The sequence below is a fragment of the Rousettus aegyptiacus genome, unplaced genomic scaffold (genome assembly GCF_014176215.1).
Source record: "Rousettus aegyptiacus isolate mRouAeg1 unplaced genomic scaffold, mRouAeg1.p scaffold_m13_p_1, whole genome shotgun sequence".
Classification (NCBI taxonomy): domain Eukaryota; kingdom Metazoa; phylum Chordata; class Mammalia; order Chiroptera; family Pteropodidae; genus Rousettus; species Rousettus aegyptiacus.
In genome coordinates, this window is record NW_023416284.1 from 75,256,947 (window position 1) to 75,280,914 (window position 23,968).

The following is a 23,968-nucleotide window of genomic DNA, read 5'->3' on the forward strand; positions in this document are numbered from 1 at the left end:
TGATTAGCAATAGAATCACTACTCCTCATTAGTAAAAGAAAAAGAGCAGTGAGGACTGTAAGGCCAGTGGAGAGTACACAACTGAACGGCGAGTCTTCGGCATAGGAAAGGCTGTGGGTATGAGTGTCACTGCATCACCACCCCATGATGCATGGTCCCCATTCCTCATAACATCCTTTAATATAACATGTTCAAACTGATGCTGTGGGAAGTAGCTCTGCTTACAGTTCCCAGTTGACTGCCATTCTGTTTAACGCATCTCTAGGAAACCACCTTGATTTCTGATGTCCCAAGTGTAATAAACATCCTGGATAAGGTTAACCAGAAGAGGAGTTTCAGTGATATTGCCAAGCTCTGCTTCTTTGGGAGTAAAAATGCAATGGAATGATTGCTATACATTTAAACAGTTAGAAGTATCATAGAAACAACATTGGGAAAAAGATACGACTGCAGATGGATTACTTTAGATTCTTTTCGTGAACCTTAGTTTCACCAAGGCAGCCAGCCGGCTTAGTGCCAGAAGCTTCGCTAGTGACAGAGTATAGCAGTATTACTCACTCCTCTTGGGACTATGAACTTTCAAAAAATGCAGGTCCTTATGAATTAAAAGTACCTTTGCTAAGTTACAAAGGTCCAGACCACTTTGAAGAGGAAACAATCTTGGGAATTCCACTGTCATAATTTCGAAATATATATTGCCATTGAAAAAATAAAAATAGGAGAAAAATAGAAATAAGACACTGATCAAATTGCCACCCTAACAGATACAGTTCCTTTTTCTGCACATATTTTTCATTTTTGTAATCTTACAATGCATCAAATTTTGTCTTTTTTTTTACTATTATAGCATTATAATTTGTAAAATTATTATCTTGATGATTAGATTGGATAACTATACTAACATTTATGTAGCTATCTCTCTATGGTTTGTCAAAAAGAAATTTCAAATGTTTTACGTTATTATGAAAAAAGAAAGTTCTGCTGGCCACCTTCTTCTGGAAAATCTTTTCTGCAGTTAGAGTTCTGCTCTTTAAAAGAGATGCCAATAAATCAAGTTTGTATATATTAATAATATACCTGGATCTTGTGAAATTGTTTTTCTAAAGGACTTTTCTATTTACACAGCAGCTATGTACAGATGACATAGATTTCTTAGCTTTTGGTCGCTTCTCCATCATTAACATGGATAACCACGTTTTATCTATCTGTTATCTATATACATACATGTATGCATGAATATATGTACATATATACATATCTATATATGTACCTATATGTACATATCTATTAGAATAATTAAAACCATTCAGTGGGTACAACAAGTTCATTACTAATGTCATTTATGACAAAGATTGACAGTGAGGAAAGTGAAACCATTTGATTTGGATTCATATACATGGGTACAGAGTGATGCTGTCTTTGTTAAATAACTGTTATTTAAAATTTTTTATGACATTTTCAAACATATACAAAAGTAGAAAAATTAATGTAAGGAACCCCATATACTCAACATCAAGCCAAGAAACTAGCTGGGAATTCCTAATGTTTGGTAATTCCAAGTGTGATTAACTTGAAGACAATTGAGGGTCTCTATGTCTTTAAGCTATTTACCAGAACCACGTATCAGCACCTTTACCGGCATTATTTTAATAGCATTATCAGAAAAATTTTTTTTTTCAAGGAAGAATTTAACCTTCCTGATTAAGACGAGCCTTACAGATTATTTTTGTATCTTCATTTAGATCATCATCGCCTCTTGTTATCATGGATGAGAAAGGGTTCTTTGAGTACTGGAAATTATTTTGCTTTAGGTGATCTCCAAAATTATCTGTAACAATGGTTTTCAAAATGGCATACAATGACCTCCAACTATACGACATGTCCTACTAGAATTAGTAAATTGTGACTAGGCGGAAGGGTGAAGGCAGGAGAAGAAAATGGATGGGTTGAAGCAGTGGTTCTCAAACTGTAGTGAGCATCACGATTTCCAGGGTGGGGCGAGGGGAGACAGTTAAAACACAGATTGCTGGGCCCCACCCCCAGGGTTTCTGACCCAGTAGGTTTCTAACATATTGAAGCTGCTTTTGCTGGTCGGCGTTCCTCAATTTGAGAATCTCTAGGTTAGGGAGTCAAGAGAACCTGGAATGGCAACAGTGCCTTCTCGTGATGACCCATAGGGCAGGAAATGCTGTTTATCTGGCAAACATGGAACAGAGATGGTTGGTTTAAAACTCAGAGAGGACAAAAAAGCACTGTTCAACCACGGATCATGAACAAAAACTTGTCACAAAAGACAGTGGGACTGGAGAGAGCAGTAAGGTGGAGTGAAAGTAAAATGTGAGTCAGATGCAGACATATCTAACAAGGTAAGATCAGGTCACAGAAGTGAGAGAGAACAGAATGCAGAAGTAGATCGAAGATATAGTAATGGTCATGGACATTGCACCAGCCTTATTCTTCTCAGGAGGCATAAGAAATGAAGACTTTGGTAGAGTCTAGTTAACACCCAATTAAGGAGAATGAAATAAAAGGTAAGAATGAATTAATTCACTCAATTGATAAACACCTGTTGAGAGGCTATAATTTATATCATGCATCATACAGCAGAAACTGCCAACCCTCACGATAAACTTGTGAGAAAGGCAGACGTTTTCCATTAGCTCCTTATGATACACATAGAAACTATTGCTCGGTTTGCCGCCTCCAAAGCCCTGTTCACCGCACCCTGCTCTGCCTCTTCTTCCACAGCCAGGCAGGCCTTGTGCCAGATGCCACGGAGAAAACAGGCATGCCTTGGGGAAGAGAATGGGGCAAGATGTAATAAAGAAATGCAGAAAAGCAGACACAGAGAGGAATTACTGTGAGCTGTCTGATTGTGAGAGTTGGGAAAAAGAAGGCATAGTGAGAAGTTAAACCATGAGAAGTGGATGAAGAAAAGTAAGGAGTGAAGGAAGATAGAAGGCGTGTGCTCAGAATGGATGGGGACCACATCATACTAGGGGAGGATCTTCTCTTGCATAGAATTTTAAAAATATTCCAAAAGTGTAATTTAGGTAAAAGTTGTGTTCCACAGGATTGGTCTAAACGATACATTAAATTTTTTGTTTGTTTTGGTTTGTTTAGAAGTTGCATCTACCTATAACCAGGTGTCACTTTGTGACTATATTCTAAGTGATTTTTAAAAACTGTTGTTTTATTATTGTTTATTTTGTTTTAGGAATACTCTCTAGTTTTAGAGTGATGGACATCAATCTCTGATCAATTAAATTTTCTGAAAGATTAAGTTTATCTGAGTTTTTTTTTTTTTTTTTTTTTTCTATAGCTGAATATCACCATGGAGAATGGGCAACTAAAATTCTTTCAGGTTCTTGTGGATACCTTTGTAATAACAGTTTCTACTTTTAAAAAATTGTATGAAAGATGGATGTTTTGTTCTAAGTGGGCTTCATGATACTTTGAAGGTTTAGATAAAAAAGTGTTAATTTTAATTCTGAAAAATAAAAGTTCTATAATATAAACTTAAGCTTGCCACTGAATCTGGTTTTCTAGGGTATGCCTTATGGTTTACAAATTTAATAAATAATAGTTGTATACAAGTAAAAAAGATTTCTTTATATCTATACATTGAACCATTACTGCAATAAATCACACAGATAAAACAACTAAAAATAAAACTTCAAAACTAGACTAAATAGTATAAAAATGTACTGAACACACACACATGCACATATACATGTTTATTTATTCAGGCAGTGTAAGAGGGAAACAATGTGGATAGTTTTGACATATCAACTTTTTTATTTTTAATTTGCAAAATAAAATGCCATATACCAAATATAAAAGGAACCCGGCATAACAAGGAAATATGAGTTAAACATAGCTAATAAAAAATAACTATTCCAAGTATGAAGAGTATTTGTACAAATAAATAAAGATCAAGTCCCAGGTGCCACTTGTCAAATCCATGGCCTTGCTAGGAATGAAAGAAATGCAAATGAAATGATCATGTGTGTGATGCAGATACATAAAAATGTGTTTGAAATAATGTCAAGAACAAACACAGGAATGGAGAACAATATGTACATGTTGATTATAAAAATCTCAAAATGAAGTGTGTATGTAGGTTGGCAAAGTTCTGATGTGATTTGACAAGATATAAGTTGGGTTTAATAATTATTAACTTTTTTATAAAAGTGCTTATAATTATAAAAAACAAAATCTACATGCTGTGTTGTTAAATCGAATAAAAAAAAAAGGTTTTGTTAGGGGAAAATCCCTTCCTACTTTTCTGGTTTTTTGAGGAGGCATTTTCCTAAGCTCTCCTTATTTTTCCTTACCCTTCTTCAGAGTTACCTCATCACTAGGGTGCAACCATTGGCCCCTGTTACCCCACCAGATGGAGCATATCTATCCTAACAGTAAACACAGGGGTGCACTCTGTATTCTTCCCTCTTGAGCTTGGACTAGTGTTGATTCAGAACTCAGATGTTCCCTTTTAATGGACTGACTTTGAGATATAGGCTTGGGGGCAGGGCATGAGCAGAGAGTTATCAGCCCATCAATAACCTCCTGCAGGCTAGCTTCTCCCAGTAATAAGGGTGATACTTACACTTTGAGCTCCCATTTGGTTCAGAAACTCCAAGAAGAGTCTTAATATTGGGCTACTCATTTCCTTAATAGTCTGGAGACTCCAGGAAAGAGAATGCTTTTCCATCTCAGGTAAAAAGAAATTGAAGGAGTAACTGATAGGCAATAGAAAGCACCCAGTTATAAACCATACTCTCCTGGGGAGCCTGTGTCTCAGTAAACAGGTGTGAGAGAAACAGCAGGCGCACTGGACAAAGACAGATTCTGAATATGGGAAGAGCTTGCAACAAGTCACTTAATTTCTGTCCCTTGAAAAGAAAAGGACTGTGTTTAGATGACGCTCTCCTTCCAAATCAAAGTACTTTTTGTATGACAATTGAAAGAGAGTAAGCCGCCCCGCCCCCCGCAAAACAAACTACCCTTGCAAATAAACCTGACATAACAGATAAGCTAAAACACCAAATCATTTTTCATTTGGATTTTTTTTTTTTTTATCGTATGACCTACTCTATTTGGATATATGACATCAAGAACTAAGAAGTGCATTGATGAATTTCAGGTTTATTGCTAGCTAAATAAAGCTTTATATTTTTATTTTAAAAAACTGATATGTAAAGTTTTAGTAAGGAGATAGAGACTCGTGCTCTACATCAAAAGCCTCTGTACACATTAGCAAGAAGAGGGAAGAAAGGAAAGGTGAAAGGGGTGGTGAAAGAAACATTTTTGGAGCACTTTGGAACATTCGAAGCATCTTCAGTGTTAAGCGCTATGTTGGGCATTATATCAACACCTTAAATAATATTTTTGAAATTTATTACATGCCAGGTTCTTGTTCATTTTATATATGTGTCAGCTCATTTAAAATGACTCATTTTGAAATTTTAATTTCTTAAGGCAAAAGAGCAATATAGCAATCCTTTATAAATAAGACTTAATTTTCAGTTAATACTCAAATTCTGTTATTATTTTAGTCCTTGTAGAGAAGAAGAAAGGATATTATGGATACATTTATGCTTCCATTGTAAAGAAAAATTATTATGTAACTGAAGTGTCATATGATAATTTTAGGCTGAAAACATTAGAAAGTGTTAGCTAAACTGCATTTTTGTTAGTAATATGAATATGTAGCATTTACACATGCATGCTTGTGAAAAATCCAAACACATTTTAATTCAGTGATGATCACCAATGACTATACAGTTTCCTTTGAACAACACGGGGTAAGCGGCATTGACCCTCGTGAAGGTAAAAATTCGTGTGTTACTTTTGACTCTCTAAAAACTTAACTACTGATATCATACTGTTGACCAGAATCCTTATCAGTAACATAAACAGTCAATTAACATATATTTTGTATGTCATATGCATCATATACAGTATCTTACAATAAAGTAAGTGAGAGAAAAGAAAATGTTATTACAAAAATCATAAGGAAAATACGCTTACAGTATTTATTGTAAATAAAGAAAATCCACATAGAGGAGGACCGATGCAGCTCAAACCCATGTTGTTCAAGGGTCAATGCACTTAAAGCAATATCAAAAACGAAGTCACCTATGTTAAAGCAAATAATTATCTTTGTGAAGACATATAGGAAGAGATTAATGCAAGTGTCTGCTAATTGTTTTTTCCCTTTGAGATAAGAGTGTTGCTCAGCCTAGTCCATGTTCTCATTTCAGTTTTCTGGATGGGTTCTTTGACCAAAAGGCACATCTTAATGAGTAACCCCAAAGAGCTGAGGGTGCTTTCCAAAGTTGTTCACGCTGCTGGTGGTGGTCCTAATTTTAGTGAGTCGTGAAATAGAGACTTCATCTAGCAGCTTTTTTTTTTTTTTGATATCGATATAAACTTTTTCCACCGAAGTAGGGAAAAAATTCACCCATTAAGGAGCATAACCATTGTTTTATAAACCACAAAGGTGTCATTTTAGCACTAATATACTGTCATGCAGCACTTAAAAATGGTAATATGTTTTGAGAAATGCATTCTTGGGTAATTTCATTGTGCAAATATCATAAAATGCACTTAACATAAACCTAGATGGTACAGCCTACTACACACCTGGGCTAAGTGGTATAGATTATTGTTCCTAGCATGATTGTTTAACACATTACTGTACTGATACTGTAAATGACTGTAATGTGGTGGTAAGCATTTGTGTATTTAAACTTATCCAAACATAGAAAAGATAGAGTAAAAATAGAGTATAAAAGATAAAAAACGGTTCACCAATATAGGGCGCTTACCATGAATGGAGCTTGCAGGACAGGAAGTGGCTCTGGGTGAGTCAGTGAGTGAGTGGTGAGTGAATGTGAAGGCCTAGGACATTACTGTACCTGGCCGTAGACTTTATAAACCCTGTACATGCAGGCGACACTAAATTCATAAAACACCATGAGATTAAATCAAACAAAAGAGAAAATGATGCAATCAAAAGACGCGCGAAACACAAGTTGTAGGAGGCTGCCGCTGGTGTAACACGGCGTACTGTTTTGCAGAAAACTATTTTTCTATAAGTAGAAAAAAATACACTCTAAAAAAATGATAAAAAATATGATACAGTAAATACATAAACGAGTAGCACGTTGTTTATTATCACTTTCGAGTAGCATGCACTGTACAAAGTGGTATGTGCTATGCTTTTACATGAGCTGGTAGCAGTAGGTTTGTTGACACCAGTGCCACCACAAACATGTGACTGGTTGTGCCATGACGTCGCTCAGTAATAGGAATTTTTCAGCTCCATTATGATCTTATGAAATCATTGTCATATGCATGGCCCCTTGTTGACTGAAACGTCAGTTATGTGACACATCACTGTATTGGTCACAGTCTCGGTAGTGAAGTGCTCGGTGCCCCCGGGGCAGCCGAGAGCACTGCTTCCTCAACACCTTCCCCCAGGGCTCTAGATACTGTGCAAAGGTCACTGAATTGATTCTTCACTGCTCTGGAGAAGGCGAATGCTGGACACATAACATGGTGCCTGCTTTACAGGAGGAGGAAAGGCAACACGAGAGGCTGTGCCTGGAGAAAAATGTATGTGGTCCACCGTCCACTGAAATGTCGTTATGTGGTGCGTGACTGTACGGAGCTATGAAAAAACTTCTGTTATTCGCAATAACCTTTAAATCATTGCAGTTAAAGCCACTAACAGTTCTCATAGTCAGTAAAATCATGTAAGCAACAGTTAGCTAAGAAATAATTTATCTAAGGATTTTATTAAAATATTAAAGAGCTTCAAACCTAAGAGGTCGGATATGGCTCCTTGCTATTTGTTGACTTTCGTTGGAAATATTTTCTTTAATATGCTTGAGTTCAGGGAGTTGATGTGATTAAACTAAATGGTTCTAGATGTTATTTTGTAGAATTTTAAGCATATATAGAACACAATACATTCCTACTAAATACTGCCTATTTACTAATTAATATATTTGATTCTCAAGCATTTAAAAAGTCTTGACTTGAAATCCTTATTTGCAAAGAAAACAAAACAAAAACCCTACAGTCTCCTCTCTCACTCTTCTGGGGCATTTTTCTTTCCCAGTGAGGACAATTCATTGAGTGTGTGTGTGTGTGTGTGTGTGAGAGAGAGAGAGAGAGAGAGAGAGAGAGAGAGAGAGAGAGAGAGAGAGAGAGAGAGAGAACGTGTGTTTAGAAGTATCTGTGCACCACTAAGATTTAAGGCAGACACTGCAGGATTCTGTAGGATCAGGGAACCTGTATTTTCAGAAGCAATATTAGAGAATCTTTCTGTTTATCTTTTACCTCTATTTGCAGCCAGAAGTCTTTGGATTATTCTGACCAGCTGAGAGGTAAGAGCAATTTCACAGGAGCCATGAGGTTGCTTACTGTCTGATACAGGCATCTTTGTGACTCACAGAATCCTCTTGAACCTCCTACCTTGAAAATCCGTGTAAACTATTTTAAATTTTAAAATTTGATTGATTCTGTGATGCTCTAGATTATTTCATACATGGAATGGAATGGTACATGTTTTTGTACTTGGAGAAACACCTTGCTTTTTTTATTTTTGCAACTGTTCTGGATTTAATATCCTATTTGAATGTTAATAGTCTTTTTCCTCTTGTTCAGAGGCTTTTGCCTGAAGCATTAAATATGTGAATTTCAATGACTTCCTATCATAAAAGTGGCAAAGACATTGACCTTGCATAGGTCGTTTCAGTTGTATTTCCCTACAGCTGTTTCCTGAGGGACTTGTCAACATTTGCTGCCGGTCAACAAACCACTGCTCACATGCCTTCGCACTGCGTCCCCAATCACAAAACACCTTATTGTGTCATTTTGTGGTGTATATGTCCCAGAGTTGTTTCTTTCATCTGTCCTGGTTATAGTTAAGACTCCTCGCCAAATTCTCACCAAGCCCATTGGTTCTTACACCATCTATGATGTAAGTTTGATGGTTCTAACCACTATTTCTAAATAATGACTCTGGCTCAAAGGTTTGTAGCTCAAAGAGGATTCACCATCTTCCTGTTCCTGGGAATTTTAATATCAAAAATGTAACCAGAACAAGGAATGAGTATAAAATGAACAGAATGTCAGTTTCTCTCCTATGCCATTATGTGAGAGTATAATTCTTACAGAACCATAGATCATTGTGCAAGGAGACTTTCATAGTTGAATAGGGTAGACCAGCCTGGAAGAATGGAATCAAAGATTTAAAAAATCTTTAATGGCTAGAGTTGATGCAGGGAAGAGGTGTGGCCAGCCATATCAAAATGTAAGCAGCAATGTTTCTCTAGCTGAGCTCTCCAATAGGGTACCCACTGGCCACACGTGGCTATTATTTAAGTCAGTTAAAAATAAACAAAATTTAAAACACAGTTCCCCAGTAAGACTAGCCACATTTGAAGTGCTCAACAACTGTATGTGGTTAGTGGCTGCTGTACGGGCCAGCACAAATGATAGAGCATTTCCATTACTGCTGGAAATTCTACTGGACAGCCCTGGACTTGGAAACTGCAATAATGGGCCTAATATATGTGCACAAGTGAACCCATTTCTGGAACTGAGAGGCTAAAATGATGTTGCTAAACTGGTCCGCATTTCAATGAGTGGTCTGTGGATGATATTTCCTTTAGGGAAAGTGCAGTGTGGGGAAGCCTGGAACATAGAGAGGGGAGATCTGCTCCATGTGCTGCAGGTCTTGCGTGGATGGCAGGAGCCCAAGTCTATGCAGGTGCACATGGCCTTCGGAGAAGTCCTGAAGCCTCATAATGGAATTTCATCTCTCCCAGGCAGAATGAGGGAGAGTCTAGGCTCAGGTGAAGGGGAGCCACGAAGGGGAGGTGGGCTGAGAAAAGGCAGGCATCTAAGAAGAGCAGAAAAGCAGTATAGGCCAGATGTCTGGTGGAGATCATGGCTAACATTTATTGAGAACTTCCTTTGGGCAGCTGCATAAATGCCCAGATTGGATTACACTTTTGATCCTCCAACAACTCTGCGAGAGGACAAGCAAGGGCAGAATGGAGTTGAAGGGTCTGCCATTCCATGGGTATTTTCAGAGACACTAGGAAGAATACTTGGTTGACTACAGATGCCTTCAATCAAGCAGGCTGGGGATTAGGAGATGTGAGAAAGGATTAAAAGAAAGCATGGCCTTGCTGGCTGGAGTGGTCCAGGACCCTGGAGTTACATTTGATCAGAAAGCAGGTCCAGAGAGATTACAAGATGCCCTGTATCTCTCGTAGATAGAGAATGAGAAAGCCAGAATTAAAATCCTAGGGGAGTGCTGTTGTCTTACAGATATTTACATGGGGGTTAGGGCCCCTCTGACTTGTCTGACTGTCTGAGGCAAAAGTATGAAGTCAGGAAAGATTTTCTAAGTCTGGCCAGCATTACTTTTATTAGCTACGAGCCTTCCAAAATTTGGCTTGTTTTCTCATTACTGATGTCAGTGCAGGTCAGTGGCTATGGAGTGATCAAGTACCAGAAAGCTGGGGGTACCCGGGTAGAGGAGTGATGCCCACTGTGCCCAAGGTCCCCTGCCTGCCTTGATTTCACAGGTACGGTTGGGATAGGCAGTCAGAGAGGGCAATAATGCGGTGAGTCTTCCAAGGATAACTCATGGTGGGCCGCAGCTCTCTGGTGTTGACCGTAACTGAAACACTTAGTTTCATGGAAACAATTGTCAAAATAGGGCACAAAATATCTAGTGGTTATCTCCAAAAATTCTGATCAATGAGTAATGACAGTAATTCTGGAGAGGCTTTTGGGCAAGTTTTCTTGCTCTTAGAAAGAGATACCAAAAAGAGCTAGCCCTTTCTTTATCCTCTGGATATCGTGTCTTCATGTAATACTGGAATTACTACAGCCATCTTGTTACTATAAAGTGCTGCAGCCTGAGGATGACATCCTTAGCCATGATTATAAATTAGCCAACCCTGGACTTTATTATGTGAGATTCATTCATTCATTCATTCACTCCCTCAGTCATTCATACTCATTCATGCAAAAAATAGTAGATGAGCACTGACAACTGGCAAACACTGATCAAAGCGTTTGGAATAGAGGACAAAACGTACAAAGATCATTGGTCTAAAGTGGCTTATTGCTTCAGCCTCCTTGAATTAGGTTTTTGGTTATGTGAAAACAGAAGTATCTTAACTTAGATACTGATGATTACATATTGGCCTCAGAGGTAACTAAAGAGGCTACAGTTAAACATACAATTATTTACGTAAAAATAATAAAAAGAGCATTTCTCAGTCCTTACCTTATTTGACATGTCTGCATTTGATATGTTGGACACCACCCCTCCCCCCCCCCCGCCCACACACACACACACACACACACACACAAACCACAGTCTCTTGTCTTGGCTCCCATAATGCTACACATTCCTGGTTAACTTCCTATTTTTTGGCCACTTTTCAGTCTTTGAGGGTTCTTCTTACTCCCGGACCATTTTAACATAAATCCCAGATCATTTGGTGCTGGGGTTGCATGGGATTTTCTATCAGTGCCATTTATTTTCCCACTCTACCTCTCTGAGAAATGTCGTTAATTTATAATGACTTCACAACCATTTATATGCCAACTATTCCAAACCTGTAACTCCCTCTTGAGTTTTAAATCTGTATATTTAGTGGTCTGCTTAGACATTTTGATATCTCAAACTCAATGTGGCTAAACCATCACATTATTTTGTGCCCTAAGCTTGCTTCCCTTGGGTTCCTGGCTCAGCGAATATCCCCTGTATCTGTCTACCCAGTCTCCCAAGCCTGAGTATCAGCCATGCCTAAACCCTTTCAGTCACCCCCCCCCCCAATCTAAGCAGTCACAGGGCCCTGTTGACTCCATTTTTGTTGATTCTCCAGGGTGTCCTCCCTTGTCCCTTACAACCTTACTACCCTCCTCCCTGCTATGTACCATCACGTCCTCTGAGTCCCAGAAACAGTCTGCTAACTCATCTCCCTGACTCATGTCTTGGTCTCCCTCCAAGTCTTTTTTGCCATAGGCAGATTGATGAAGGTGCAAATCTGATCACATGGAATATCCTTCCAAAGCTACTCATAGACTTTTCCTGCCTACATGATCTAGCCCAACACTCTTGCCTCACAGACACGTTCTCCCTCTGTTTTGTTCACTTAACCCAACTTGGTGCCTCCACATATGTTAGTCCTTCCACTTGTAGCATTCCCCCTACCCATCCCATCTTCTCTACAATAATCTTTATCATACTTCGGATTTCTTCTAAGACACCACCCCTTCCAGGATGCCTTCCCTAAGTCTCCAGGCCTGGGTGGGTGCCCCTGCACGTCCCGTTGCCTTCCCTATCTTAATGGCAGAGCACCTGAACCTGTTCCCAGCACTTTAAGTTCTGTTAGCCAGGGGAGTCTGGCTTGTCCTTTCTGATATTCCTGGGGCCCAGAATGATGCCTGAAACATAATACGTATTCAAGAAGTGAATAAATTTACTGGGGAATGCTTGCTCATTGCTAAAATAATAATTTCTTTAATTTTTTTGGCTTGGAATAGTGATCTTTTGAAAGAACAGTGTTGCTCACGAGAATTTTGATCACAATATCTCTTTATTCTCTTTATTGTTTAAACTACTTTCCAGCTACTGCACTAGGAACGACCTATTGTATCAGGTGCTGAGGTACTACACAAATGATTATATGTCACTGATGCTGAAAGTAAACGCTTTTCATTTTCACACGGCAACTCAAAATCACAGCTTTCAGAAGATGCGATTTCTAGGTGAGACATCAGAAATAGCTAAAATGTGACAAAACAACAGTGCCTAGTACAGGCTGAGAAGAACATTTCCCATAGACTTTTAAGAGTCTGCACACCTGGGATACGAGATAAACAATGGAATTTAAGAAGGCTTAAGCCTACTACATTTGTCTCTTCTGGTGCAGATGAGAATTTTTATTTTAATTTTTAAAAGATAATGACCTTTTAATTTAAATATCGGGCTCTTTTCTCTTGAATGCCAGAGAGGAGAAAATGCAGCCTCTGCATGAAAGAGTTGTACATTTCAGCAAACTTCTGTTTGTGTTTATAATTAAACATCACACTTTCTAAAATGTTATTCTAACTCAATTAAGGACAAAAGTATATTTCATTGCACTTTATTATTTGCTGTGAAATGTTATCTCCAATTCTGGGTACACAGTGAAAAGTGACGTTGTTCATTGGTACACAATCAGTTCTATTCTTTTATCCCCCTGCTAGTTTTTCTCCTCCTGCAGGATTATCTCTCTTCCCTAGGTCTCAGTGTAACTACGGTGGCAACTACAAGGTGAGCTGCAGTGGCTTCAGCTACATCATTGTGGGAGACAGCACATTCTAGCTGTGTGCTCCTGTTTAGGGTATGGACATGTGTAACATGCAGGGGCGATGGCTTCTCATTTCATGGTAGAGAGATGGCCTCCTGCCCCTTTCCTCCCCCTTGATAAGTGAGATATATATATTCATTCATGTACATTAAACATACCCATACTATATGAAGCGTGTGACACTGTGATAGAACTGAGGTTTCATAGAAAAACCCAGTGATGAAAATACAGTTTAATAGCCTTTGTTATCCCTAAATACAAGCATTATGTTTATTTGTAAAGATGATTTGCAATAACCACTAATAGCAATGTTCATTAAGATCCTCTGACTACCAATAGGCAACTAACTATATTACAAAGTTTTCCTGTCTTCCTATACATCCCAAATGGAGGACATATGGTCTTAGCAGGGGTTTTCAGAGTCCACACTCACTGGCTCTATACCCTTAGGCATGTCAATAACCTCACCGGGCTTCAGCTGCTTCATTTGTATACTGGAAAAATCACAGTAGGTAGGCCAGGTGACTTCTTGAGATCCCTGCTAAGCCCATGAAATATCATCACTATTTTACTAATGGCCAAACAATTCACCATTTTTAAGACATTTTTCTCCATAACATTTAAAAGCCACTATTTAAAAGTATTTAGCATCCCTATACATAAATAAACACACAATATAATATTGCCTATTTAAATAACTGGCATTAATGTTTCATGAACCATAAAATTGAATAAACAAAGGGGATCAAGCATTTTGCCAACACAGTGAATAAACCAAGTCATGTGAGCATGCAGAAAGAGTCTTAGGCTTGCATTTGTTGTTCTTTCAGTGAACATTTGCTGAGCATCAACTATGTCCCAGGCACTGTTGCAGGCACTTGGACCACATTAGTGAACAAGCCAGATGAAGGTCTTGCCCTGCCTGGTAGAGCTTACATATCAGTAAGGAGACAGATGAGAAAAAAGATCAAATAATAAATAAGTAATTTATAGTGCATGTTTGAAGGTGCTAAAAATTGGGGTGGGGTGGAGAAAGAAAGAAAACGGTAGAAGATGGTAAGGGGAAAAAGGACTTAGGGAAGGAGTTGGCAATTTAAAATCTTCTGGGTAAGCTGCATTGAGAAGGTGACCTCTGAGCAAAGACTTGGAAAGGGAGTGAACCATGTAGATGAAGATCTGGTGGAAGAGGGCTCTGGGAAGAGGGTGTGGCCAAGGCCAACCTGGAGGGCTGAAAAGTGGGGCTGGAGAGGTGCCACAGAGGGGAAGTTATCAGGAAGTACAGCCAAGGAACTGAAGAAGGCAAATCATGGAGGGCTTCACAGGCTGTCACAGGAACTTGCAATTTCTGGGAGTAAAATGCAGAGCCACTGAGGGCTCTGAGCATGGGCTGATAGCCTCTGACTTACAGAACTAAGAGAGAGTCAAACGCAATCCAGAGGCTTTAATTTAAAAGAAACATACTGAGTCAATCTAAAGAATTTAAGACCTCATGAATTAGGTCACAAGTTGTTTTGAAGCAGTAGAAGGACCCATGCCCTTGTTTCAGCCATTGATCCTTCATTTAGATCTCTGTGCAGGTATTACTTCCTCCAGAGTTTCTCCATGATTGTATGTATCTAAAATCATTGCTCTTCGTGACTTAATCTCTTTACTCTGCTTTGTTTTCCTATATAGTGTTTATCACTCCTTGACTGTATAACAATGCTTTTTTAATTATTTCCTATTTCCTGTAGCAGAATGTAGACTCTGAGAAGGTGAAGATTTTGCTCTTTTGGTTATGACTGTAGCACAGCATCTAGAAGAGCACCTGTCACAGAGGGTACCAATTTGTTGAATGAACGAATGAATGTCTCAGGAGTCTAGGAGAACCCTTGAGTTTTAGTTCTCAAACAAATAGGCCACATTATTGGCGTAATAACTGTCTATCAAATACAAATAAACTGTCTATCAAATTATAGATTATTTCCCACCATTAGTTGGTTTAACATTTTTACTATTTAGAGTGATGATGGTTCATCTTAATGTACACGTTATGTTATTAATCAAACTGCTATATCTGTATTGCAGAAAATTTAGAAAATGGGAGAAAAAGAATTTACAATTTTATGTCCTCACTACATTACGATCAACATAATTTTAAAATTTCTTTTTATGTAGTTTTCAAAGTTGGCTACATTCTTACATGGCCTCAGTATACCCAGAGTTAAAATAATTGTCTCTGATTTTTTAACTTTTATATAAATCTTCTTTGGACTCTAAACTTATGTGATTTTATATGGAAGCCAATAAAAAAATATAAGCCACTGAGCAGCTTATGCTCTTGACTTCTAACATATTCCATTAAATGAAGGATTCCTGTTATAGTTCTTACAGACATTTGAGATAGTTCTCCCTCTACAACCCAAGTTCCCATTTTGCCTGATTTGAATTTATCAACCAGTTGGTGACATTAACCTGCAAAGAAAAATATCAAGAATTTTGAGGAGCCCTATCAGTGTAATAAAACCTCATTAATTCTAATTTCACCCTGCTGCCCCCAAAAGTTACAAATCTCAAATCGCTACAGTTCATTTTTACACTTTTTATGAATGAATGGAGTTATTATTAAGCAAAATCAATAACATAAAAAAAAATTGAAGAGAAAAGCTTTTCTACCAAAGATAAATGGCTTTTCACTACATTAGCAATACTGTGCACAAAACAGTATAACTGCAGTGTAAACAGAGATCAGTTCTCTCAGGCTGCACTTGAGCAGATGGGCTGACACAATAATTACGAATCAATGGGAAACTGTCAGAGACCACATATCTCTGGTGGAAACTATTTTACTGCCAGGTGACCAGAGTCATGTGTGCTGACTGGTCCAAAATAAGGAATTACCAGTCACGCGATAGAGAAATGATTGCTCCAAATCCATAAAATTTATCTGTGGAGTGAACGACTTGAAAAACAAAGCCTCTTTGCCACTCGCTGTTCACTCAGGTTGTGGCAATAACATTTGTTTTACCCACCAGAATCCCAGATGCAGAGTGGTGAATGATGCCATAGAAAGGGAAGAATTGATGACAAGGAAACAATCCATTTGGATTGTAAGGGAAGGCAGGGTGGAGATATGAGAAGGGAATTAAATCAAGCCTCAGGGGGCTGGCTTCTCCTTGGCCACCCATAGTGGTAAGGCCATTTTGAGGGGGTTATAGATCTTTGCAACTCAGATAAAAAGGGACAGTGATGTCCTTCCCTAACCCCTGGGCCTGCTGACCTAGGGTAAGGCATGTAAAGGGTTTCCAAAAATATAAAGGATGATGATGATGCAACTACTCCTGTTACTGTTATAATAACAATTTCTTGAGAATTTATGAGATGATAGCCACTATTCTAACTTTACATGTTGTTACGGACTGAATTATGTCACACCCCGCTCAAATTCATATGTTGAAGCCCAAACCCCCAACGTGACTGTATGTGGAGAAAAGGCTTTTAAGGAGGTAATTAAGGTTAAGTGAAGTCATAAGGATGGGGCTCTAATCCAATAGAACTGGTGTCCTCATAAGAAGAGGAAGAAACAGCAGGACTGTGTGCACACAGAGAAAAGGCCAGATGAGGACATAGCAAAAAGGTGGCCATCTGTAAACCAAGGAGCAAGGCCTCACCAGGAGCCAATTCTGCTAGCGGTTTGATCTTGGCCTTCCAGACTCTAAATCTATGAGGAAATAAATTTCTGTTCTTCAAGTCACCCAGTTAGCAGTATTTTGTTATGGCTGGTGTAACAGACTAAGACATGTGTCATCTCAAGTAATCCTCATTACAAAATATTTTCACTTTCAAATAAAGAAATAGAAGCACAGAGCAGTTAAGCAACTTGATTAAAGTTACACAGCTAGTCAGCAGTGAAATTGAATCCAAGTAATCTGAATCCAGGGCCCAAGTTTCTAGCTGCTCATGTAGTATAATGTAAGGTAACATGATTAATATCCACAATGATATAACATAGATACATTTATCAGAAAAACCTATAGCAAATACAGATTTTTACATGTACTCTGTGCAATGGACTTCTAATTTTAGTCCCTTTCTTCTTCTCCTCCTTCCATCATCTAGACAATAAACATTTTTGTGACCCTTCTCTAGTTGAGGCTTGCAGGATCTGGCAGCAAGCCAAGCCTATGAGAACCAAACAGAAAGAGCAGACGGTGATAAGTGCAAAGAAAAAATGAAACAGGAAGTTGTGATGATAGGTGGGGGTGAGACTGGTTCTTTCCTCCACAACCAGCTCTTGAGTGTATACTATGAAACAAATGCGAACAGGACACAGTTCTCGCTCTCTGGGAGCTGCTACTGCTGGCATGGTGCTAGCAGGCCCCAGCCTCCAGGCTGCCCATTTCCTTCTCTATAAAATGAGGTTTTTGTTCTAATAATCTATGACTTCTTTGATTAATTCAGGATGTTTCTTAGGCAATGGCTACCTTAACCCAGGTATTAGGTATAAAGGAAATAACAAATGCTACAGAAAACTATATTCTGTACTTTAGAATATTCCTAAAGTTTTACGGTGAGAGATATAAAGTTTGCAGGAAGAAAGGAGGGAGAGGAAGGGATCATTTAGCTGGATCTGAACAGACTTTATCTGTGATAGTAATATTATTTTCACATTTGGATGCTTATTGTGAAATATTATACCTGTAGTCAGATACCTCCCATCTCTCCTGGGGAGTAAATACGAACAAAGGAGCTTGGGATGAAGCATGAAGATTTAAGGTCGATATAAGGGAAGGTTTGAGGGGTTGTGCAGAAAGCAAGACATTGGAAGCAAGTGACAAAATTATGGGTTGTATTTCCCTGAAAAGCTTAATCAGCCAGAGAAGTTGTACTCTGGTATGGCCTTACTCAGAAATAGAAGGATAAACTGGCTGACTATAGGGATTTCTTGGCCCCAGAAGTCTCTGATAATTATAGAAGGTAGTTTGAAATAGTAAAACTTCACACCCTGCACTCCACTTAGGGCAGGGCAAGAGTAGTGCCACTTCTTACTTGTCTCATTTCAGGGTGGCAATTTGTGCTAAGAGGAAATACCTGAAAAGTGTCACTGGGAAGCCCCATAACAGAATGGATGAGTGAAATGCAACAGAAGAATAAGGACCAACTCACTGAAAACAGTGGAATCAGAGAGGAGCACCACAGATAGAAACATAACCTGCCTTTCTGTGTTAGAACACAAACTAGGCATGCAGAAGACCTACGAAAATATGGCGAACTGACTGTGTTGTCAGAATTACAGGAGCACTCTGATTACCAGGATGGATCTTTATAGAAGAATATGTGATTTAATAATCTGGTCCACTAAATAACACCAGCCCCAAACAACAAGAAGACCTGAAACAGACAATTACTAATGATGACTATAATAAGATTAGGATCAACAGCCTGTCATTTCATTCAAAGCCTTAAGTGAAGTGTGGTCCTGAGAGAGAAGAGAGCAAGCATAATTTAAAATAGCAAAGCTCTTAGAAAAAATGAGTGAAGAATACTTAATATACTGTGTAAACCATTGTATACATTTGACTCGAAGGCAGTAATTCTATAAGCCAAAGACACACGATATTCATTGGCAAAATACCTGTGGACACATTCATATAGCATTTGAATCATCACAATTATTAGCATTTGCAATATCTTGTGTGTACAGTTATTTTTTTTTATAATTGTATCCACTTTGATTTATTCCACTATGGGGAGATGAACTGCTGAAAATAATTTGTTGGGGAAATTCTAGATGCTTGTGGATTTTTAACATGTCTTGGGAACCCCAGTGCCTGAAAGAGCCTAAGCAATTAAATTCACTCCAGCTGTGTGTATTTGAACACCAACAGGCTCACAACCAGTACCTACATCATTCCTGGAGCCATATTACTTTTCTTAGCATCCTGTGGTTTGATTTCAATGCTGAGAACAAGGCAGCTTTTTTCTTCCCCTAATATAATACAGATAGCTTTTGTGCTGTCTTTACATTTTCTTTTCTCTCCATCCGAATTGTCTAGAGTTTTAAAGGTTCAAATCCTGATAAAGTGATGCAGAAAACTGTATCCAACTCTAAGAAATATGTGCACAGATTTCTTGCACAGCTTTCTGGCCCATGAAGAGTAGACCAGTCCCCTTACCTTTATCATAAATTTCCTTCAAGACTCCTCGTTTTATCAGCTCCTCTCTGCTTTGCCTCATCGATATTTTCCTTTCCAGGGCTACAAGCAAAACACAAACAGAGAAGCGATTGTGAATAAATAACAAAGATGTTTCTTTTGATGATATTTTAATATACTGAAATGTAATTAACATATAGGAAAGCTTCTGTAAGTTCTATTTACTAATGTAAGTTAATGATACCAGTTAATATTTTTTGATACTACAAGCATTTTAATCAGATATTTCATTTAATCTTAAAACCAATCTCCAAATTACCTATGAGGTAGGCATTATTATTTAATTTTATTTAACCTCGGTTTATAGTCGAGGAAATTGTAGCAGAGAGAAGTTCAACAACTTGTCAGAGTTACAAGGTTATTGAGAAGAGGAACTAGGATTCAAAGCCAGAAACACTACCTCCGATCTCGGTTTAACATCTACATTACAGAGCATTTTTCTGAGTGTGGTGTTTTTTCACAGGTGAGATTTCTTTTTTAAAGATTTAGTTCATGTAGATCATGTCTCACTGAGGATTTTTTTTTTTTTTGCTCCCCAACCATTAAAAAATGTTATGAAAATATCTCCTAAAGAGATCTCTGGATGGAGAGACTGAGGGGTGGTGGGAGACCTTCAGGGGACACCCATCACTGCTCTCCTCTCTTCACTCCGAGAGACAAATGGAGCATCAGTTCCCAAATGCACCTTGGCCAGGACCCACTACTCACCTGAGCCAATGGCTCCAGCAGGTGGGGGCTGGAGGAAGGAAGAGGGAATGTTTCCCCTTGGGTTAGTGGACATGATGGAGGACAATTCAAGTGGAAATAGAGTAGAGCAGTGAGGGGCAGCACTAAAGGGCAGGCCTGTGGCTCAAGGTAGGGCGGGGGAAGGGAGCAGAGCCCATGGAAGAAAACAAGCTATTCCAGCAGCTGACATTGCAGTTTCTGGGTAAATACTGAATGGAGGAGGAGAGAGGTTATTTTGGTTGCTTTTGTCAGCTTAAGAATCTCCACATCCTTTCAATACACAGTTATTCAGGGGGGAAAAAGCCAGTTATAAAATAAGGGTTTTATGTAGACAAATTCAGATACACATTAATCTCTCTCTCTCTCTCTCTCTCTCTCTCTCTCTCTCTCTCTCTCTCTCTCTAACACACACACACACACACACACACACACACACACACACACACACACAGAATAACCCATGATAATTTAGTTCAAAGAACATCAATGAGACTAGAAAACAAGCGAGGAAACGGGGATTGTGATTCTAACATAGTTATCCACTAGCCGTGTTGCCTTAGTCAAGTCACTTTGCCAGTCTGCGAAAACACTCAGCCTCAGCTATTCTGATTTAATAGGTCCAGGGTGGGACGTGGACATCTATATTGTAATAAAAAGCTCTCTGGGTTATTGTCAGCCATATTAAGGCTGGAAGTCACTGATTATATGTTATGGGACTTAATATTTTTTTAAATGTTATACTCTAACTCTTTCTCTTAAATTATAATGAAACTGGTATGAGACAGAGGGGAGGGGGTTGAGGGGCTGGTAGAATGGGGTGAGGGGTTAAAGAAGTACAAATTAGTAGTTGATAGTTGGTCATGGTATGGGGAGCATGGCAGAGGGAATGCAGTTAGCATTAATACATTGGCTAGGTGGAGGGTCAGGGGAGAGAGGGAGCAATTGGGGAGATCGTTTTATGAACTTCATAGATGTTTAACCAGTGTACTATATACTTGAAACTAATTTAAATAAAATAAATTTTAAAAATAAAAACAATGAAAATAGTAAAAAAAAAGAGAGACAGAAAAAATAAATGTTAGATTAAGTTGTACTTGCATATAGCTTACTGAAAACGTGTTAATAATAAAACAGATACATATAAATATATATCCACAGAGTGAGGGCAGGAGGGTTGAATGGAAGGACAAGCATTAATGGTGGGTGAAGGGACCTCTGGAGCAGTGTTCGTTTTGGAGGGGTGAAGGAGTTTTATGTCCGATGCTAAATGACATGATACAGTGGCAGGAGGGCAGAAAGATGTTCTTTGTGCAGAAGAGGAGCCCCCAGAGAAGGAAAAGGGAACTGCAGACAGGTTAAAAAGTTTGGCCTGATTTAAAAAAAAGATTTGCTTAGGAGCACAGTGGGAAAAGACTGGATACGCGATAAGAAGCGGGGTTTTTTAAGCAAGGAGTTTGTTAACAAATCTTTGGGGTGGCATGAAGTCACCTGAAAACATGCATAAAGAGGTGACGAAGATGGAGACAAAGGATGCATTCAAGACACATGAAGGTGGCAATGTTGCTACAACAACAACTTGCAGTTAAGGATTGGACATAGGATATGTAGGAAAGAGAGGGATCCAGGATGACTCCTTGGGTTCCGGACTTTCACAGATGAATGGGTGGCAGTGTCAGTGACTAAGGCAGGAGACACAGGATGAGAATCAGGTTTGCAGGGATGATGGGGAACTCAATGTTAGCCATGCCTAAGAGGAGACATCAAGTATGAGCTAGGGAAATGTAGTCAGATATTTCATAAAACAAGGATGGGAAGTTAAATGAGACTGTGCTTTGTAGCATCGACTGTGCTAGACTCATGGACCAGTGCTTCTCCACTTTTCCATAGAACTTTGCCTAATGGCAAAAGAGTAATGCCAGAGGCAGCAAGAGTAAGATGGAAGTTGGCTGTCCCAAGCACACCATTTCTTTAATGTATTGAGGTTTTTTCCTTAATAACTAAGGGGGACCTCACATAATATATATATGCCCTTACTTAAATAAGAAAATATCTCCCCACCCAGTACTACCAGTTTCCAAGTTTAATTGACTTTCTAGGAAGAGATGGCAAATTTATTTTTTGACTTTGTCCATTTCCTGGTACAGAGCCCTATGCCCACAGGGGATGCACAGATCATTCTGAGAAGGGTGGAATGTCATGTAATCTAATTTAATTCTCACCTTAATCCTTAATAGTTCACAATCATGTGGAGTATTCTCACCTCCATTTTACAGATGAGGTACCTGAGGCCCAGCAACACCAACCTGCTCAGTCACAGTAGTAAGTGAAAGAGTAGAAAGAGATTTTCATGTCTGTTTCTCCCACCATGATACCACATTGTTGTGAAGATCATAAAATAGCACAGCTTTGCTTTACTTTTAGGGGCTTCTTCCTTCTAAGGCACTCTTTATTGATTATCTCTTTTGACAAGGTATGCATGACACCTCTCAAGAAATCTTATTTTTAGTATCCCTTCCAAAGTTAGAGCTAAGTATAACTGGGGCCAAAGACAAGCTTACCACTGCTCCAGGAAGTGAAATAAAGTTAGCCGTTTGGTGCAGAAGAACAGCTCAAACCTTTTGACCTGGTCTACTACTGAGCCATAAAACATAGGGGGAAGAGGATTTACCGTGGGAAAAAGAAAATATGGTGATTTTTTTTCACTGACCAAGGCTAGGTCCAACCCTCTCCACCAATTTTGGTTTTAGTAGAAAAATATGAAAAAAGAAAAAAAGAGAATAAATTATAAAAAGTTAAAGAAGTCAGAAGAGAAGAATTGCATTGGGGAAGAGAGAAGGTGTAATGGGCAGTGCACTTGCTCAAAGATAGCAGGAATACATCAAATTGAATTTATTTATCAGAATAAATGAGAACTGAGCATGATGGTGAGCCAGTTAACTGGGGAATGTTTGGTCTTTGGGAGGTGGGCAATGGGAATGAACAGAACAAAAACATCCAGAAAACTGAGAAACTATCTTGTAAGACATGTGGCAAAAAAAGCATGCAAGTGGGTACTATTTTCATATAAAATAAAAATTAAGTCAATAAAGACTTATTTTAAAAGAAAATCTATTATAAAGTATAAGGATTCCTTTCTCTAGTGTTATTCAGTTACTAAAGCATAGGGCAGTACAAATGCTGAGCGACCACATGTGGGAATGTTCTTGTATAAATTTTTTGGTTATGAAACTAGATTGTGGTGATCGTTGTACAACTCTTTAAATTTACTGAAAATTAACTATTGAGTCGTATACTTACAATAGGTTAATTTATGGTGGGCAAATTATACCTCAATAAAGCTATTAAGATATGAAGAAAAAAATAGTGACCACAAGGAGAAATTCCCAAAATGTCAAAAACCTCAGTTAAAATGAGTAAATCTAAGCAAGAAATTAAATCAATAAACTTTAGGCCATGGTAAGCAAGAGAACAACATGAAAATAAAATGATTAGAAATATAGCATAATGGTAAATTTCTAAAACCAAATTTTTTATCCTTTAACATGGTAGTACCAAAATACAAAAAGCAGGAATTTGATTTACCCCCAAAATGAAAATATAAATCAGATAGTGGCAATATAACTCTTTAAATGCTTAGAAAAGAACAAAATT

At 38.4% G+C, this 23,968-nt stretch overlaps 1 protein-coding gene across 11 annotated transcripts in view; it reads right to left on the reverse strand.

The window, feature by feature from the left end:
• PHACTR1 (phosphatase and actin regulator 1) overlaps positions 1 to 23,968 on the reverse strand; it is a 537,206-nt gene that overhangs the window by 86,806 nt on the left and 426,432 nt on the right. For all 11 annotated transcript variants that reach the window (XM_036237037.1, XM_036237042.1, XM_016123253.2 and 8 more), the window contains one exon: positions 19,553 to 19,633. In XM_036237037.1, the coding sequence (XP_036092930.1) occupies positions 19,553 to 19,633 (81 nt within the window). The remainder of the gene's footprint in view (positions 1 to 19,552; positions 19,634 to 23,968) is intronic.